General features: G+C 48.0%; 1 protein-coding gene across 9 annotated transcripts in view; it reads right to left on the bottom strand.

Moving 5' to 3' along the window:
- Window positions 1–4,276: 4,276 nt before the first annotated feature.
- DVL1 (dishevelled segment polarity protein 1) overlaps window positions 4,277–20,890 on the bottom strand; it is a 178,746-nt gene continuing 162,132 nt past the window's right edge. For 8 of the 9 annotated variants that reach the window (XM_050931460.1, XM_050931462.1, XM_050931461.1 and 5 more), the window contains 4 exons: window positions 17,912–18,043; window positions 16,754–16,921; window positions 14,387–14,593; window positions 4,277–8,878 (listed from right to left, as the gene is read on the bottom strand). In XM_050931460.1, the coding sequence (XP_050787417.1) occupies window positions 8,460–8,878; window positions 14,387–14,593; window positions 16,754–16,921; window positions 17,912–18,043 (926 nt within the window). In that variant the 3' untranslated portion in view covers window positions 4,277–8,459. Of the gene's footprint in view, window positions 8,879–12,239; window positions 12,287–14,386; window positions 14,594–16,753; window positions 16,922–17,911; window positions 18,044–20,890 lie in introns of all 9 variants that reach the window. The other variant, XM_050931468.1, reaches the window with a different exon arrangement.

The raw sequence follows: 20,890 nt of genomic DNA, 5'->3' as shown, positions 1-20,890 counted from the left end.
AGCAACCTGCCATCAACAGTGACAAATAGCAGCTGTTTCAGAGGAAGGGGTAGGAAATCCTACAATGGAAAATTATGGAATAACTTCCTTCAGGGCTGGTTAATGCTCTGAAACATGAGGGTTTACAGCTCCTCCATTTTTTAAAAACCCTATCTAGTGTCAATTGATGTTTTCATTGTCCATATAGTTGTCCAAATCTTTTTGAAACCTAGGATCTCCCTAGGCAAAAGGCCATGCTGCTTCCCATGAGTATATTATTAAGTGTATACTACAGAGGTGGGCAAACTACATTACAGCCCACGAGACTGTTCTGCCCGGCCTGAGCTCCTGGCCCAGCAGGCTAGCCCCTGAACCTCCCACAGTGTTCCCTCTCCCCCGTAGCCCCAGCTCACCCCGCCACCGGTGCAATACTCTGGGTGGCTGGGCAGCGCAGCTGCAGAGCCGCAGCCTGACCTGGTGCTCTGGGTGGTGCTCCGGGCACGGTGGTAAGAGGGCAGGGGAGTTCAGGGTGGTGGGGTCAGGGGGTGGGGGTGTGGATAGGGGTTGGGGCAGTCAGAGGGCAGGGAACAGGGGGTTGAATGGGAGCAGGGGTCCTGGGAGGCAGTCAGAAAAGAGAGGAGGGATTAGATGGAGTGGCAGGGGGCAGTTGGGGAGGGGTCCAGGTAGGGCTGTTGGGGGCAAGAAGCAGGGGAGGTCAGATAGGGGTCAGGGGCTGAGCCACGCCTCACTGTTTGGGGAGGCACAGCCTCCCCTAACTGGCCCTCTATTCAATTTTGGAAACCCGATGTGGCCCTCAGGCCAAAAAGTTTGCCTGCCCCGGTCTACTATCTAGTGATAACCAGCAGGCCCTGGGTTTGCAGGTGTTTCAGTGGAAGCTCCATGTGTGGAGGGCTTGCAGGCTGAGGCTGATGATATTTATTCCACTGCATTAATGTCTACGAGCTCCAAGACCAGGACCTCACTGTGCTAGGTGCTGCATGGACAAAGAATAGAAAGACAGTCCCTGCCCCCAAAGAGCTTACAGTCTGAAAGCCACAGTTATAACTAAAGCTATGATCTCAGTATGGAGATTTTTAGTACATTTCACAGCAGAGGTGTGGGGAAAAAACCCTAAGTCATGGAAAGGCCACCAAACAACGTGTTCTTTGCTACCTCAACATGTAAAAGAGACTAGTGGGCCTGCTGAAAGGTGAGGGGAACAGAAGGATCTGAAGAAAGAGGCCACTCCACATTCCCCTCACAGCAGCAGATGCTAGGCCTGGCTCCCCATTCCCGTTGTTAGGACCTGCTACAAGGGGTTGCAGTGTCACTCTGGTTTGGCCCATGGCCCTTCCATCTACATGCTCAGTGACTCTCAGGAGACTGCCCCATCACAGATAAAATATAGACAGTGTTTTGCTTGGAACATACACACACAGACAATAGCACTCAGCCCCCAGAACTGCTCAAGTGATCACAACCAAAGCATCCCAGGGGCTGGTCTACATTGTAAAGTTAGGTCGAGCCAGCTGCGTCACTCAGGGGTGTGAAAAATCCACCCCCCGAGTGACGTAGTTAAACCAATCCCTATCACCACTCTTCCATACCTAGCTACCACCTCTCAGGGAGGGGGATTAATGACAGCAAGGGCAGAACCCCTCCCATCGCTTCAACGGTGGAGCTGTAGCATTTCTGAGCGTAGACATAGCCTGCCTTGCAAAGCTACCCATTCCTTTCCCCGTGCTCTGCCCTAATGAAGGCTCAGTTCAGTGCCAATAAGTCACAGAAATGAACTACACTGTGTGCATTCCATTTCATTCCCTACTCAAAGTGCATTGCTTGCTGTGCTGAAAAGAAAAGCAGTGCATTATTTCAGGGGGAAATCTCTTGGTTTCTCAGGCCCGAGTTTGTTGGTGGATTTATTTTTTTAAGGACCATCAAAGAGGGATCCATCTTTACTGAAATTAGATCCTAGATTATGAATAAAAATAAAATAAGTTTTTAATGGGGCCTTTGTGTAGCAAGAACAATCACATTCCTTTTTGGGGGGGCGATGGTAAAAAAGCATCATTTTATCACATTGTAACACACAGATCCTGATTCCACTCTCTTTTATATCAATTTTACACCCATGTAAGTCCATTGACTTAATATGGATTTACTCCTTATTTATACCACTAGATCAATATGTGGCCCTCTGAATCTACATTAAAATGCAACAGTTCCATCTGAAGGTGCCTCCCGTGAGTTCCCCTCAGAAGTACCCAAGGCAGAACTTTTTGAAAGCAAGCAGCTTTTTTTCCTGATATCTCCCTATTTTATTTCCCTCTCCCTCCTTCAAAGTTCGCCCAAAGCGTTTGGTCTTTACCTCCATTTTTATCAGTGCAGCTTTATCGGCCAGTCACTGAGCTGCACGAAAATTATCCCATCAATTGAATGCACATGAAGACTGGACATAAGCAGATACTAATCTGTGTGATAGGCTGAACGTTAGAGAAACAGGACTTTTGCAATGCATCTCATGCACAATTCTTCCTCTGCATTTAACTCCCTGCATACTGAAGTTCTTTTGGAGGTAGGAGCCTGTGCACACATGTATATGGAAATCCATGTGAGTGGGATTTCTTGTGGAGTAAGGTGCTACCCAGCACGAGCCAAGGTATCAGGATCTGGCTTGAAGTCCCCATTGCCAGAGACTCTACTCAAGGATGTATTGTCACATGTGAGAGGACCCAAATGGTGATTTCATGACCACACAGCAGTTTATGTTATTTTCTATCAGCATTTTCAAAACAGGAAAGATACAGAGCCACATTCTTTGATGAGACTATTGAGGTCAGCAGAGATTAAACTGACCCCTTCTTTTTACAGCCAAGTGGAGTCCCCTGTTCAGGGATCCAGGCTGGGGTCAATAATCTAACTCCCTCGTTAGACAGCTGAGTGAGTGCAGGCTGCACAACCTAGATCTGCAAAGTCTGAGAAATACTGGGCCCAGTTCTCCTCTCACTTGCAGCTGAGCAGCTCTGGACTGTGCTCTAAATTGTGATTAGCATCCAGTGTTTAGCTAATTTCCCCTCAGCATCCTCCAAGCCAATATGTAGTCCTTGAAAGATAGAAGAGCTGGGGAAGTTCTTCTGCACACAGCCCAGAGAAGGGGTCTCCAGTCCATATCTGCTACAAAGCAGTACTATCCATGATAGGCCCGAGGGGTGTTCAGGGGTCTTTCTAGGGGCCCCTGATGACAGAGAGCAATCCCCATTCTGCTGGCTCTTGCCAGCCTAGGAGGGAGATTTGGTCCCCATCAAGCCCTTGGGAGAATCCCTGTGCCAGGCCCATTCAGGCTTTAGAGGGCAAATTTCTTTATACTGTTTATCAAATGCATTTTGTTGGGGTTTCCTTGTTAGACTCACCTGCAGTCTGGGGTCCGGCAGGATCCTAGTCTCCACCTCAGCTGGGGCAGACATGCAGAGTCCAGGACAAGCGAGTCTAGTCACAGGACCGTTAGTGGGTTGAAGCAGCTCCAGGGGACAGAAGGAGAGATTTCTTACTCGCTTCTTGGGTCTGCAGCTCAGACAGCTCCAACCTAGGCCCAGGACTCACAACACCCTGGGCCACACAGTGCAAAATATCACACCCTCTACATTATATTTGTGCTCCCACAAGCTCTGCCTACTCCCTTTCCAGAGGCAGGCTCAGGGAGAGGGAGGAGAAACTAGATTAATCTAGCCTCTCTTATAAAGAGACAAGCATGCTTGCTGCACAAATGCATTGATGACAAGGTCAGGGCATGGTTGCCAGAAGCATTGAGCACTGCCAGTAGCTCCTGGGAACCTCTCCTTTCACTCATCATCCTGCATGGGAACAATCAGACCTCTGGATTCTATTCCCTCCTCTCAGGCAACTCATTTAACTATCTGTGTCTCCGTTTACAGACCTCGAGTCCCTGGACTCATACACCTTATCACAGGGGGGCTGGAACAATTTGTATATTAGGGGTGCTGAGAGCCATTGAACCAAAATGTAAACCCTGCATACAATGGAAACCACTTCAAGCACCCCTAGTTCCAGCACCTATGCCTAATCAGTGTCTAAGCATCCAGAGAAAAGGCGATAGGCCGTAGAACTCTGAATCCCAGTTCCCTGCTCTAATCCACAGACCACACTTCCTCCTGGACAGAATACTACCTCTCTCAAGTGGGGAGCTGTCCGACATAATGCATGCCTTGAGATCCCTGGAAGGCAAGTACTATAGAAGTGCAAAGTAACCTTATCAATAAAGGGAAGACACTGGGTGCAGTTGTCACATAAAATTAAAAGCTTTTTTAGTGTTTAAAATAGCATTTACACGTAAGCAGCTATATATTAACTATACAGACACTTGGGTTTTAATACAATATCTACAAAAAAGAATTCAATTATGCAATAGACATTTAACAGGAACAGTGCAGTCCATGCTAGTAAAAGGTTACTCTCGGAGTAGAACCAATTCTAGAATAGGTGATAGTCTGGGTTTTCATTATTTAAAAATCATTTAACGTTTCCCCTCCCCACTGTACATAAATTCTTTACATGTATTTCTAATCACTGATTAGAATGATTTTTTAAAGTCAATCTTATTACAATCTAGTTAAATGCAAAACAAAAACAATTACATCAACTCATCAGCTGTCAGTCTCAAGAGAGGACTGTCAATTTGACAAAAAAACAACAAAAATATCAAAAGTCGGCGCCTGTGCATTGTTTGCCATCCAATACACCTTTGGATAAAGTGTCCAGGGACTATTACCTCTGAAAAGAAAACATGTTAACAGGAGGTCAAAGACATCAGCAGTGCCTTTAAGACACTCAAACCATTCACCAAAATCTTACTCTTTAGAGAGTTGGGTTAATATATTACCCTGACATTCCAGTAGGAGGCATCATCCCAAAGCCTTGGCAATATGTTATCTCTAAGCCAAAAACACACCTATTTGTCCTTATTCGGTGCTGTTGACAGGAATGAATAAATAATAGTGCAAGTCTAGCTGCAGAGCACAGGCAGATTTTGATAATTCCTCCCACCCCCCCCAAATTTAAATACTATTTAAGGCTCCTGTTATGAGGCCAGCTTGTCATTTTAACCTGTTCAGCATCACACCCTTCATGTGCCTATTAACGGCAAGCTCATTCCTTTTCACTGCAGTGGGAGGAGGACAGGTCAAGATACATTCTAGAGCCAGACCACTGCCAGCTCCCCGACCTTAAAAGGAGCAAAGTAACCTGGGCTCTGCTAAGAAACTACATGCTCTTTAAGGGCCTGATCCTTCAACTATTCGCCACTTACAACTGCCTCGTGGATTTCACGGGCACGTCTCTCTGGAGGAAGTACTCCATCTGGCAGTATATGCTTGCAAAGTTAGCCCCAAAACACCCCTAGGCTGCAAAGATAAACTTGGACATATTTAAAGGCATCAGCAGGATTTCGGAGATCTCTCTCCATCCACTTACGAATAAGTGACGAACAGTCTGCGCCTGGTTCCCCGCTCACTCAGTCTGGCATCTGGCTAGATTTCAGTGGAGTTACTGTATGTTCCTCTTGGGGAAGGGAGAGGGGAATCAAGTCCTACGTATTATACTATAAGCATGATGTATTGCACTATTCATAGAATGGGCACTTAGATTCTCCTATGGCTCTTCAGCGAACAGAAGATTCTAAATGCTGTTCATTGTTTAATAACCTGCCATCACGCACAGAACAGCGCATGCTTTGCCTGAACTGGGAGCTTGATCTCAGCTGGAACCAGTTTGGATAGAACCAGGCTAATGTCTAACCCACAGTCCAAGCCAGACTTGGCAGCCTGTTCCTTCAGCAGATGAGCACCTTCCCACACCTCCAATATGGACTGTGCCAGCCTGACTCCAGAGTCACCCATGCACACGGAAATACAGAACACAATCATTTCAACACAGCAGCAAAGGGCAACACGACACAAAGCAGTTTTTCTGCCAATAGCACTTACTACAACAACAAAAAGAAAAAAAATACAGCAAGTGTGTAACTGCAATTCTTGAAAAGATGTACAAGGAAATAAAACATTTCAGCCTCCTTGGGTGAAAGTCCAGCCTGCACTCACTCCCCCTTCTGTATACCCTACCAGATTAACACTACAATCTTTTTCCCTGATCCCATAACTTTTGCTTTAAGATAAAGTGAGCCAGAAAAAAACAACACATGAGCAGAGAAGTAAAAAACTGGTTTAAAAGCAGAACCACCAGAGATTGTCAGTAAAGTCACAGACTTTTTTTTTTTTTTTTTTTTAAACAGTGTCTCCTTGAGATACAGCAAAAGTAAGGGATGATTTACCCTGATTTCTCTGATTGCTTTAAAGTTTGATTTAAAAAAAATTAATTTCTGAGGGAGATTAGTATTTGTGTCATGCCTAGATGAAAAATGGAAAGAATGTTGCTGAACAGCTCCAGGTTCTAAAAGGATCGTGCAATTTTATATTGGTCACTGGCAACTTTGCTACTTAGCCAGTACAGTCTGGGATTCCAGATGAATCATCATGAAAGCTGTGCTTCCAGAAACAGAGCTGGGCAATGATAGCCAATGGGTGAGTTAGGCAAAAGGGATTTAGGGGTTTAAATGGGGAGTTGGTGTGTGGCAAGGTGAGGTGTAAAATCTACAGTGCTCCAGCACACTAACTGTCCGTGTGGATCCTGCTGCTGTGCACTAATATGCACTGATGAAGTGAATGGCTGTTTCAAACAGCTGTATGTCAGTGTATTCTAGGGAACCTTGTGGGTACGGCAGCGGGATCCACAGGGACTGTTGCAGCTTTACGCCCTTGCTTGCCATGCACTCACTGTTCATTTAGACATGCCCTAAGACCCACTGACTCGCAGGCTGCTCTGTGCCGAAGTCGCTTTTGAAAAGGAGCCCTACGATCCTAAGTCATTCCGCTACTTTTGCAAATTTTTACCTTTTGTCTTTTTCTAATTCCACTAAGAAAAAGTAAAAGAAAAAGCTGTGGCAGCCACCCCAGGGTGCGTGATGTGATAAGCAGACTGCTTGGGAAGTCAGTGCTGCAGTAGGATTAAAAGAGAACATGAAATCCCAGCAGTATACAGCTATACACCTTCTCTTCTGCATGCCTGCTAGGCACTGAAGCCAACAATAATGCAAGGAATATAGCAGCAGGGACTGTCATATTGGGGAAAAAATCTTTTCTATACAGTGAAGTGTGATTTAAGCACCTATCCTCAAATTCAACAGGAAGAGCTGACTAATAAAAGGTGGATTTTAACAACATTTTCCAACACCACAGGACTGAAATCCTTGGAGATGTGTGACAGCGGATGCTTAAGAAAAAGCTGCCTGTTGGAAGTGGGACCCTTAGCACAGGTTTCACTGTGTGTCAGGTAGAAAGATGAATCCATTCAAGCATTTCTGAGCTGTGCATAAAAGCATTTCCCTTCCTACCATAACTAACCTCTAGCCCTGTCGGCCTTCAGAACACGCCCACTTGGTAACACTGCAGGGCCAACCCCAGGATTCTGATTCACAGCAGAGGTGAAGCTGAGAAGGGGGATGCCAGAAAGATCTTATTCAGCAACCAAGAGGAAAAAGAGCAGCCACAATTACCAGCAAAGCCACTGATGTGGGCAGGAATAGGATGAACATCCCCTCTTTAAATTGGGAAAAGCTGCATCTATGCCTTGCATAACCAGAGAGCGGCAACTGTCCCATTGCTACAGGAACAACCTTTACAACAGCAATTAAGTGCATGTTATGACCAGACAAAAATAGACATGCCTCATCATCAGGGATGTCACAATTGTGATAGGATGATGTCAAAATGAAAGACAATTCCACTCCTTACTCAGCATAGGAAAGAAGGACTCTACATTGAATCAGATCTTTGCCTACTGCTGGGAATTTCACTCTGTGCCTGCCCCTCTTACGTATTGCCCACACACTTTCGGACGTCAGGGCTGCTTGTGTTGCTGTTTGCTATATACCAGATGTATGACAGGGAAATCAGTCATAGTAGCCAGTGTTTCTGGTAAGACAGAGAGAGTGAAAAATCAAGGTGCTAATAATGCATCACTGGAAACTTAGAAGTCATATGAAATAATACTCTTGAATCAGCCAAGAAGACACACTAATTGCACTGAAAGTAGGTGCCACAATTACCAAAGCTCGTTAGGCTGTGAATATACACCAGTCAACCACATTAAAAAAACATGGGGAGAAAGGGAAAAAAAGGAGGAAAGAAAAGATGCCATTGATTTGCTGATATTTAAGAATCTCAGGTGATATTTTTTGTTTTTTGCAACACATGACTGAGATTCAGGAAGGTGTTACATGCAATACAGTCAAGCTTTCTTTCTTGAAGTGTTTGGCAATGACCCCATCCCCCCAAACCCAAACTCCAACATCAATTAAAACAAGCCCCTCCCACCCCTCCCCCAAAAACAGAGTCTGAAGGCACTTCCTCTCACATGATGTCAACAAAGAATTCGCAAGGGTTGCCCATCGCCTTCTGGAAGGACTGCCGGCTCCCCGTCAGCTCTGGAGGAACAGAACTCAGTTCTCTCACAGGAGGTCCGCCGGGGGGTCCACTCGTCCCGTAGACTTTGGACCCTAGCTTTGGCAAGTTGCAGAGAGGTGGGACCCCCGGAGGCCCATACGAATGGTGGCTGTGGTGGCTTCTCTCGCTGTGGGTGGCAGAGACGTGACTCCGGTGGCTGAGCTGGCTGACGGGCCGTTCACGGCGCACTACGCTGGCTCCGCCCCCGCTGCGGGCGGTGTGGTCAGATTCGCTGCCGCTTCCGGTTGACTTGCGGTCCTTGTCCCTGCCCAGAGCCCTCCGGCTGTTCTCACTATTGCTCCGGTTAGAGCCGCTGCTCTTGCTTCCTGTGGATGGCGAGCAACAGGAACAGAACAGGAGGGTCAGTCAGTCACGTTTCCTCCCCTCCACATTCATCAACACTTCCTGAAATCCCCCGGCATCAGACCCACAGTGGCAACAATGACAATGACCAACTCCGGACCACATCAAGCACAACAGGCTATGGATGACTCCAGAATTTGGCGACGACACCCAGTAGAACAAAGCTGAGGAAGCTGTGGCATGCAAGGATACACATCGATTGAACCCTCCCTCCAGAGCCAGCACAGGAAAAGCATCGGCTAGCCTAGAACTACAGCCTGAAGCCCTTCTGCTTCCATGCCCCCCACTCCCGGCACGTAGAGAGAGAAAAGACAAAATGGAGGAGTGGAGAGGTTCTGTTTTTAAACACAAAATCGGTTTTTTCTAACAGTATGACTGAGTCAATGTGTGGATGCCAGGAACCCTGCACAGGAATGGGTTATCCTCTCATGGAACCTCTTCTTCAAAACACAACTCATCTGGTCTTTCCTGTACCAGTCTTTGGTAAACGAAGCAGATTCAAATGATGGCCCTGCTCCAAACCCAGTGAAGTCTACAGAAGTCGTTCCGTTGGTTTCCATGGCATTAGGGCCTGACCCAAAGGCAGATTCCTACAAAGCCCATCACTGAGGTGTTTGGTGGTTGTAGTGGCCTTCAAAAGCCGGAGTGTAGAGTTGTTACACGTAGATTGCCGTGGATCATGCAAATGCCGAGTCTAGATGTTCCCCACAGAGGCTGAAAAATAATGCCTGTGAGGTTGTGTGCAAGTAGCCACAGTATGCGAGTGTGAGCTATTGACTTCACTGGGTCTGAGGCAAGGCCCTGTGTCAGCAGCTGCAGGAGGTGCTCAGATATCGTAAGGATGAGCATGGGATGGATACTTAGGTAGATATTTCCAAGTTAAATCTCTCTCTCTTTAAAAAAAAAATCCTAACTTTCCAAGCCATCGTTCAACAAGGAACTAATTGCTCCGCTTAAACCAAACCCCTTAGTTTGAGGTTCCATTCACACACAAACTCCTCTGCCTCGTAATCGTGGGCCAGATTCTGAATTTGAACAATCACCACAGCACTGATGGTTAATGCAACAGGAGAGAGGGAAGAGAGAATCACAGGTGCTCCTATTGCTCGTCCACTGATGAGATTATATAGAGAAAAGGCAAAATGAAGGAGATGGAGTTAAAAAGCTAGGCGGCCTGGCATGTGTAGTAGAGAGCTCAAAGCCTCCTGCAGAATGCAGAGGGGTTGAGGACCAAAGCAGAATGTGAAATACCCAAGACGCAGTGTGGGCGAGGGGTTTGACCGCAAGACTAGGAACCTGCAACTGGTGAATTCTATTCCTAATCCCCAATTCTCCTGTTTGCTTTAGGCAAGACTCGAGCTTCAGTTTCTCCATCCATGAATGGAGGTGATTATATTGTGATGCAGTAGGGAGTGTCTGTGTGGGGAGTGGGAGAGCAGGGGAGGACTTTAGGGGATGGACGATGCCAGGGCCTGTAACCTGAGCTAGGTAAGGGAGAGGAAAGGTCAACACCTTTGCCCGGGAAGGGGACAAAGGAAGGGAGCGGCAGGAGGGAAACAGTTTGAGTTAGGGCTTGGGGCTGTGTGGGCGGAATTCAGGGTATCCTAGCTAGGATCCAAGCACCCTGAAAGCCCAGAAGGACTCGGTGGAGGGGTCCTGACTGTGCCTGCAAGCTCTGCTGTAACCTGTGTTCCTGTTGTCCAATAAACCTTCTGTTTTACTGGCTGGCTGAGAGTCACTGTGGGTCCCAGGAAGAGGGGTGCAGGGCCGGACTCCCCCACACGCCGTGACATATATTTACTCCCCTAACTTCCAGGGGTGTTGTAAGGATTGGTTAGCTAAGCCCTTTGAAAACAAAGCACTACATAAATGCTGAGTTTCATTATCAAACATCTCCTAATAGCCAATAAAAAAAACCAAACACACATCAGAGCATAATTAGGAATTAGCAAGATGACTGTTCCAGCCCTCACTCCAGGCAGGATCGACGCCAGCATGACACAGAGTTTTCTTACAAGGGACTGATTATAATTCATCCAGGAGTGAATGGGCAAGTGCCCATCTCCACCCAAAAACAAAATCTTAAGGCAGGGCTCTTTGGCAACTGCTTTGCAAGATCAAGAAGCACCTTGATAGGAAGAAATTCCAATGCAGTGGGCCTTTTTTCCCCAGCAAGAGATCCTCCCCACATTGTGGCAACCCTTTAAGTACTAGAGAAATCTCCTTTCCCACTAACGTGTCCCAGGAAAATAGCATAAGTTTTCAAGCAGGAATTCCCATGGATGGAGAGATCAGTAAGCTGGGCATGCAATGCCAAGTCTGCAGTAATGTTCTTAGAGTCAAGCTGGAGGCGTACATCAAAGTTAAGGTGTATGTGAGAGTTGTTATTCGAGATCAGGCCCCAGAACCTAGGTTGATTTACCTCATCAGCATCGTCACTGCTGAAGGTAGCAGCACATTCAGTTTGGTGCAGGTGAAAGGAGCTGAACTGACAGCTTTGGAGAACTAAGCCCTCTATTTACTAAGAGCTACGTCCTCCCCAGAACAGTAAGATTCAGGCAACTGCAGGGCAAGCTTCCTCTCATTGGCCCTTCCAATACTCCTCAACACAAATCTAGGAGAGGAGAATAAAATCCAGTATCCTTGGCGGCTCTGATGACTACTAATGAGATACCAATTGTGTGACATGGACAGTCACCAGATCTGCACAGACACCCTCGGGCTCCCTGGCCACTGCAATCCTGGGATATGCATTTGCTGCCTGGGGGTCACTACCAACCTACCAGAGCCACTGTCTCTTTTTGAATAGTGGAGTTATTGCTACACCCTCAATGGCTGCTCACTTTACGTGTCCGTCAGTCATGTCAGCTTTTAGACTTCTGAATGCCCAGTGTGACCAGATCCAACAGCCTGGTCCAGCACCCCCAACAACTAAGGTGCATGGCCGGCACCCACAGGCCTTCCACCAGGCAGGAGAGCATTGGCGGCCACCTCTAGAAGCAGCTTATTGGACTAATAAAAACAGGGTCCAGATGAGAAACTCAAAAGGCTGATCAAAGGCACTCAGGGCACCATTTGGAAGTCTGCACATTGGCAGGGAGAATTCTGATGTCATTCCCTGGTAGCTGTTGTACCGCTGTGCAGTCAGATTGCTCACTCCGCTAATGCCACGGTATTACAAACAGGATGTCCTGGGACAGGCAAAGTGCCTCTGACAATTAAAAATAAAACAAGGGGGGAGGGAACAGCTAAACACTTGGATCACAAGAGTCTAAATGATCATGCTATGAAGTTGTTGTTATTATGGAGGCGTTTGAAGCTTACCAATCCCCTAGTGTCAGCCATTCCTTTCGGAATCCTTCAGTCTAATGCTTGCTCAGAATAAAACAAGGGAATAACACAGTTATAAAACAAGAAACAACACATCAGTGTAGTTTCCAAAAGTAGAACAAGAAAGAAAAAAGTGTTGAACCGTTCAAAATGAAACCCTCCCGTCGCCTTTAATGAAACTCTCCTAGCTGGTAACCCAGGATGCATGGACAAAAATACTGTACCTTTCCTATTCCACCAGCAAAGAGCTAATATTCTGTTGCTCACAGTGACTTGGTGAACCCCCTGAGGAAAAATCAGTGCCCCCCCAGTGACAGAACAGACCTGATGTGGATTTTTTCCTAAAGATCTGAACTTTTTTGGTTTCCCTCCCACACATACTTGTTTTCAGCTGAAGTGGGAAGGGCAAGAGCTGGAAATCTCACAAGAGTTCTTTTCATGGGATTTCCAGCCTGGGTTTGCATAACGAAGGAGGTTGGGTTAAGTCTGGAGGGGCTGCAGGCAAATTATTGGATGTTTATCTTGGTAACATGGTTCATACCCACACTTGGAGCCTCCTTCTGAGCCTTGCTTTTTGGTTACTGGCAATGTTTCACATTCGCACACCAGAAGCAGAGTATTTAAAAAATTGCAGGGGGCCCCCACTGGACAGTCACACCACAGAATCATGTTTTATTTACTATGCTCAGAATGAAGTAGCAGGGTGATCCTAGGGCTGGAAAGGAGGTGGTACATTCAAGCAGCCCATGCAACATGCATCAGGGCAAAAGTCATTGTGCTTCCCGCAGAATGGCGTTTCAGGGTTGCAGTGTATTTGGCTGGCTGCTCCAGACAGCACTCTTTCTGCTTATTTCACATAGGAGGAGGTGAATGGCCTTCTGCACTCAGTACGGAAGTGGAAGCCGGGAGCAGATAGTTTGGAATCCCACTTCTGTCCTTGACTCTCAGTTCTGGCACATGACTTCAAGCAAACCACTAAAGGCCTGATTTTCAGGGATGTCGAGCTGTGACGAACTGGGAATGTTCTTAATGTTTTCTCTGAATACTGTGTTGGTGCCTCAGTGTCCTCATGGCAGTTCTTAAGTATCTGGCAGAGCAAAGGGCCAGTGCACCTAAATGCCTGGCACTCTGTCTCCTAGCAACTGATGGCCTGGGCCCCTCCTCTGCAAAGGTGCCAGCTGAAGGTGTTGGAGACAAAGGGATCAGGTGACCTCCTGGCCCGGGAAAGGGGCTGAGCAGAGAGGAGGGGTTGGGAGGGGTTGTTAGGCTGGAGCTGGCTGAGGGCAGGTGTGGGGGTCTGGTTCACTGCCCCCCAGAATGGACCCGGCCGAGAGGTCCGGTTTGCTGTATCTACAAGCTCTGTTTTAGACCCTGTTCCTGTCATCGAATAAACCTCTGTTTTACTGGCTGGCTAAGAGTCATATGTCTGACTGCGAAGTGCGGGTGCAGGACCCGGTGGCTTCCCCAGGACCTCACTGAGGCAGGCTCGCTGTGGGAAGCGCACGGAGGGGCAGAGGATGCTGAATGCTCCAAGGAGAGACCCAGGAGGTGAAGACGTGTGAGCTTCTTGCCCTGAACAAGTCTGCTCCAAGGGAGAGGAGGCTCCTCAAAGTCCTGCCTGGCTTGGTGGGGAGCAGTTCCAGAGCATCGCCCGGGGACTCCGTGACACGAGCACACCACCGAAATCAGCGCCTCGCACCTGTGAAAACCAGACCCTTCACCTCTCACGGAGGCCTTCTGATTAGTCGGCAAGCTGTTATCTATGTAGCTCTTTCCTGGGATGAGGAGTGAGTGATTTATCAGTGCTATGCCTGTGCCACATTGGACACGACAGACAGCCCTGTATCTAGTTCTCCCGGGGTTCTTGCTCTGTGTGCTGAGCTCTAGCAAAGTACCCAGATGGAATATTGTGCTGGCTCAACTAAAATGTAATAGGCACTTGCACTGCAGTGCTGAAAGGCCGGCCCACCTCTCCCCTGCGTCTGCAAAGGGAGTTTTGCTTCAGCACAGTTGCCACACATCCCATGCATGGAGCATACAAAACCACGAGAAAGGAGAGCACAGACAGAACTAGGGAAACTCAAGCAAACAGCCTGGGATAACGGGAGCTGGGACAGTGCATGCTCTACTCACAGGCTTACCTTCGCTTTGCTGGCTACCCGCACTGCCACTTCCGTAGCTGAAGCCTGGGTCCTGGTATGCTGGTGGGAAGCATGGAGGGGGGAGTGGGTACTGGTAGGGGTACCCCTGACCTAGCGGCCAAGGTGCAGCAGGATGTGGAAGGGGAGCAAGAGTGTCCTGATCAGAGGCTCCGCTAGACCCGTTGTTAAGGTTCAAGGCAGCCATATCTGGAGGAAGAAAGAAAAGGTGGGGACAGTACTCTTCCTAGGCCCCGGATCCCCACATACCATCATCACCCTCTAGAACGACAGCTAGTGGGGTAACTTAACCTCAGCAGTTCAATGAAGCTATTACCCAGGGTGAAGTAGGTGTGAATATTGAATATGGAGGTACAGATATCATAGGCGTCGACTTCCACTGTTCCTGGTGGGTGCTCGTCCCCTTCTGGTCCTGCCCCTGCACCGCCCTCGCCCCGCCCCCATTCCACCCCTTCCCCAAAGTCCCTGCCCTGCCTTCTCCCCTGAGCGCGCCGGGTCCCCGCTCGTCCCCCTCCCTCCTGGAAAGTCCTAAGTGCCGCCAAACAGCTGTCTGGCAGCAGGAAGCACTGGGTGGCAGGCAGAAGAGCGGGGACGCGGCGTGCTCGGGGGGGAGGAGAAGGGGGAGGAGAAGGTGGGGGTGAGAGGAGCTTGTCTGCCAGTGGGTGCAGAGCACCAACTAATTTTTCCCCGGGGGTGCTTCAGCCCTGGAGCACCCACAGAGTCGGCACCTATGACGGATAGTTTCAAGTAAGCATGTGCAACTGCGAGTGCAAAAACACCTGCACTGCTCTGATTCGATGCCCCAAACCTTCTACCATTTGCCTATCGCTACCAGCCACCCGCAAAGACATTCTAAGGTTTATAGGAAGCATCTCAGTGGGGAGATGGGCCTTGCAGCAGAACCACTAGGTTAACAAAGCCAGTCTCTGGCAGACTAAGGAAGGATGGTGGCCTTGTGCTTAAGGCACTGACTCCCTGAGTGACTCTGGGCAAGTCCAGGCTGCCAGCTACACTTGGAGCTAGGAGTGTGAGTCCCAGCGTGCACACTCACCCTTGCACTAGTTCGCGCTGAGCAAGTGTGCTAAAATGAGTAGTGAAGCCACGGCAGCATGGACAGCTCAGGCCAGCCGCCCCCAACAATAAACCTGCTTAGACACGGAGGTGGGGGGAGGGAAAAGGTGATCAGGGCAGCTCGCCCATGCTGCTGCTCCCGCTGCCTGCGCACTATTGCAGCGACGCTACTATTTTTAGCGCACAGCCTGATGAGAGCTAGCAGGTCTCCCCGAGCCTGGGATCACACCCTGAGCGCCAAGTGCAGATGTAGCTTCCATCCCCTCTGTGCTTCAGCGCCCCTTCTGTACAAGTGGGGGATCTGTTCTGAACGCTGAGGGATGTGGCGAGGGTACAGCCATTACTGAAATAGAGGTGCTAACACACTGCCACGATGGGGGCCCCTGAAGTGACCTGAAGAATGAATTCCAGAGCAAGAGGGGTCAGTGGAGAATGCCTGGCAGCCTAGTCCCATTTAGACAAAAGGAGGGCCAGACGGAATGCCTCTGCTGATCACACTTGTGTCGGCATGAAATCATTATTCGATGTCAGATCATACTTATACAGCCCTCATCACCGTAGTGTTTGAGCCCCTCACAGCATCCCCATAAAGCAGGGTAATACTAGCCCCATTTTACAGATGAGGAACTGAGACCCGAGGACACACAGGAGTGTGGCAGAGTCAGGATTGGAACCCAGATTTTCTGAGTCCCAGTCCAGTGTCCCATTTCACTAGACCACCCTTCCTATCCAGATAAGAACATAAGAACAGCCACGGTGGGTCGGACCAAACATCCATCTAGCCCAGTGTCCTGTCTTCCAACAGTAGCCAATGCCAGGTGGCCCAAAGAGAATGAACAGAGCAGGGCATCATCAAGTGATCCAGCCCTGTTGCCCATTCCCAGCTTCTGGCAAGATAGAACATAGAATATCAGGGTTGGAAGGGACCTCAGGAGGTATCTAGTCCAACCCCCTGCTCAAAGCAGGACCAAGCCCAGACAGATTTTTACCCCAAATCCCTAAATGGCCCCCTCAAGGATTGAACTCACAACTCTGGGTTTAGCAGGCCAATGCTGAAACCACTGAGCCATCTCCTCTCTGAGATAACTCAGTTGCTTCTTCTAGGGGAAAATATTGGCTAACGATCATGTGACTGGGGGGGGAGAAACAGGACAAGGGGGCACGTGTGGAAATGTGCCTGTGAAATACCACAGGAGGCTGTCCTGCACTTCCTGCCAGAACAGAGGAGCTGGCATCCAGCACACACACAGCTTTGCCCTTCACGGCTGAGGAACTTACTGCTGCAGAGGTCCCCGAAGACATAATAGCACTGCTCTGAGAAGGTGATTTTGTTCACAGTGTGCCTGAGGTAGCCGTGTTTTAACATGCTGCTGGCGTATTTTCTAGCCTCTCGTCTGTCCTTGAAGCCCTCCACGTGTGTGTAAAGCCAGTCAACCACATCTGCCCCTGCAACGGGAGCGGGGAATGGAGAAAGAGGAGAAACATCCCAATGTTACTTTTAGCTGGCAAGACAACATTCAAACTCCTATTATTATCTACCATAATGCAATAATGCCTATAGGCCTCAGCCAGCTTAGCAGCAGCATTGTGCTTGGCACTGTCAAAAAAAAGAGAGGGGTCAGGCCCTGCCCCGGAAAGCTTCAGAATATCATAATTTCATAGCACCGTTCATCTGGAGATCATTTGGCCCACCACTGAAATGCATCCACATCCGGGGCGGGATGGAGCAGCTGTCTAACGGTGCCAACCACCATCAGTTTAAGCCAGAAAGTGAAAAACAATCCTGCATCCAAGGTGGAGCACCCATTCATTTAAATGCTGGGGGGAAAAAAATCATACATGGATTTTTTTTTAACATAGTGCATATGAGAAGGAATTAAGACACTCTGAAATGATACAATGTTTATTCAGACAGTGACAGGTGTTCAACAGATATGGGGGGCCAGGAGGGGTGGCAACTCCAGGCTGTCTAATGTCCTGCTTCGGTTACAAGTAAAAGTAACTTAGGTTTGCATTTGCATGCAGCATGAAAACACCATCTGGGTCACTTGGCAGTCTCCCTTCAAGAGGGGAATAGCTGGGAGGTGGTTCCAGTCACGACTGAGATGCCTTGACAGAACGGTATGAACGTGCAGGTTTGGAGCAGCAGGGGGCGCTGCTATCCTGGACTGAGAGGCGTTCATTCCACAGCTGCAGGGAGGCACAGGGTGGGAACAACAGTGGGTTTAGGTGCAGTGGGACAACGGGAAGGGGAAGCTTGTACAGTCCTAGCCCACACGAGTTCAAACTCAAGCCATTCGTTCTCCCCTTTCACAACTAGATTCTTTCACAGATACACACAAGAAAAAAGTCACCCGGGCTCTAAAAGGCAGCTTCCCCAGCCTGTTCCTAACAAGCCGCTAGGTGATCTGCGCAGCCATCGGGGGACCCGCTTACCTATCACTGCATTGGAGATGGTAATTTTTAGCCACATTCTGTCCCGGATTTCCAGGCCTGAGTCAGGTAACTGCATAACCTTGACAATAGTAGCCATGTCACTCTTCACAGTCAAGGGAGATTCTTCCAATTCTGAAAGGAAGAGAGGTTAGATGCTTCTCGGAGCTCAGCCACCTCTGTAGAGAGTCACGGTTTCAGCACGTTTGGATTGCGCCTCTCAAGACACAGCTTTCCAAAGCAGAGGCAAGACACAGCCACAAGATTCTCCCGTCTTGCCCTCAGCAATGGCACCAACGTACAGTATTCACACCAGTTCTGTAAAGATGCTGCTTGGCGTGAACAGCTTCGTCACTGAGTTGCAAGCATCCTACAGGTGCTAGCTTCTCCAGCCAGTTACAAGTCACTACCGGCCCCTTTCACTAGGGGGAGCTCCTGAGGCTGATCCAATCATCTGCAATTTCTCATTTAATTTGCAGTGCAGAAGGACTGTAGGCAACACTCCCTCCACATTCAACCCACCACAGGTCACATGGCGGTTGTACAACAGACAATGTTGGGAACAAGCAGGTTTCGCTTCTACCTAGACCTCTGGGTTAATCACCATGAATGGTGGCCCTGCCAGGGGAAGAAGAGGACGAGTCTATTCTGCTATCAATGCATCTGCAGCTCCTATTGATGTCAGTGGGCACGGTCCCAGCATCAAAGGGAGGAGGGAAATGAATCAGGAAACTAGAAGACAGCCTGTATCATTAACAAGCACTGGGCTGGTGGATGCCTTCAAAATGACTTGTTTAGTGGTACGCAGCCTAACAAACCAGGGGAGTAACACAGCCCAATGAGAACACCCCCTTCCTCACACTTCAGGCACCTCTCTTGCAGAATATTTGGAAAGGCCAATTCTAGATGTGTCAGCATTGATCAGTCATTGCTGCTTCTCTAATTTCACCACCCCATCTCGTGCATAACGCCCCGGACCTGAGTGTTCAGCTAGAAACAAGAGTGATTTGTTTTGCTGATCCATTTCCATCATAAAACCCAGCAGCAAGTGCCTGCCAGATCTCCTGTGCTGGCTGGGCAGGGTTAAGCCTAGCCCCCCGTCCCTCGTATGGGAGGGCTATTCTCCTTAGTTACCTCAACCAGCAACTCCTAGGACCCTTCCTTCCATAAGAGTGATGCTCACTATAGATCATAGTAATTAGAGACCGATCTGAACCCCAAACGCCGTCAAACTCTGGATCCAATTCCCAACTTCACAGCTGGTCATGTATTTTTAATGGGCTGCCCACCATACTCATTGTGTTAACCCTGCCTCCTGTCCTCCCAGCTCAGGAAAATTCGTATCCATCACATAGCTCAGGCCCATCTCCGGCAGAAACATAGCAAGTCATGAGCCTCCCACCTTTCTAGGAGAGCAACAAAACCAATTTCTCTTTGCGTCAGCCACCCTCACACTTTTGGTAAAAGGCACAAATACAAAACAGCAGAAACTCAAACCATTGATCTTGATACATGCACATCTACACATTTGAAATAGATCATCACATGCCATATACACATGAGGCTTCTAAACTCTCATGCCATCTGAGCAACACTAAGATTTTGCTTTTGCTTTAAGTTAGTTCGGTTAGTAACAAAAAGCAACTTTAAAAAAAAAAGAATATCTGATTTAAATATGTGGGGAGCAATAAACTTGATTTTCATGGCCTGCCTCCACATCAATATTATGCTTTTAAGAAACCACTGGAAGCAGAAGGATGCTGGATCAGTAGGCTGTAGTTTGCTGGTTGCTGTCCAAATCTGAAAACTCTCAGTTACATCAAAGAAAATGCATCCACTTCGGGACTGGCCTTCATCAAGTAACCCTTGACCTGACAACATGACTGAATGGGGTGGTGAATACACAAGCATTAGAACAGGCAGAAATGCCGACCATCTTTTGAATCAGATGCATTAGCCCACTGATCCTCAGATCCTAGCGGTTCAGGAGCCAAATCAGTGATCAACGTTCCCCAAAGGAGCCACAGCAGTGTACATTTATTGTTTCATTCTCTCTCTCTCAAGATATAGATATATATATCTATATCTATATATATATCTTGAGAGAGAGAGAGAGAGAGAGAGAGAGAGAGAGAGAGAGAGAGAGTGTAAATTATATAGTCATTTTGCTGTGAGAATTATATATAATTATTCTCACAACAAAATGACTGACCAAGTGTTCTACAATTGGTTAATAACATAGTAAAAGTATCCTGACTGGTTAATAACTTAGATCAGTTAATAATTAAATCACACAGTGTTTTAATATCATGTGGTGTAAAGAGCCACAGGAAATACATTAGAGAGCCACTTGCAGCTTCTGAGCATCACTGCATTAGCCCATTGCTTTAGATTGGTTCTGAGTGGCACCTTTACCTGTCAATTTCACCTCTCCGCTTTTGGAGATTACGGATAAGGGTATATACATCAGGACAAGGCAGTTGTACCACGTCTCATGCCATCTTTATTTTGCACCTTCATTCCAGTGCACATGCATGTACAATATTTGCTGAAGAGAAAGGCCCATGCAGAAGGAACAAGTAGCTCTGGGCAGGACACCCCTTTTCAAAAAGCAAGAAGGTATTTCACAGTAACGGTCTGAGGGTTTGATCCAAACCCCATTCAAGTCAATGGAAAAAAACTCCCATTGATTTCAATGGATTTTGGATCAGACTCCGAAACACACTTGCTGCCAAGAGGGATTTTGAAATACTCAGGGGCTAGCTCCCGAGAAAACTAGAGTACTTTTACACATAAATATATCTAGGGTGATCTTAGAAGACCTGGATGGGCAGTAAGCAAGCTCCCCTTCTGAAAACGGAGAGGGGAAAAGGTGCTCTGCCTTTAACAGATAAACCAGCATTGGCACTTGTACTGGCTGAAGGCAGCTGGCCCAACAGAGAAAAATCAGAGGCTATTGCAAGAGATTGTTGCTCTGGAATA

The sequence above is a fragment of the Gopherus flavomarginatus genome, chromosome 21 (assembly GCF_025201925.1).
Source record: "Gopherus flavomarginatus isolate rGopFla2 chromosome 21, rGopFla2.mat.asm, whole genome shotgun sequence".
Taxonomy (NCBI): Eukaryota; Metazoa; Chordata; order Testudines; family Testudinidae; genus Gopherus; species Gopherus flavomarginatus.
Note: the sequence above shows the minus strand (reverse complement) of the source record. Positions and strands in the feature narration are given on the sequence as shown.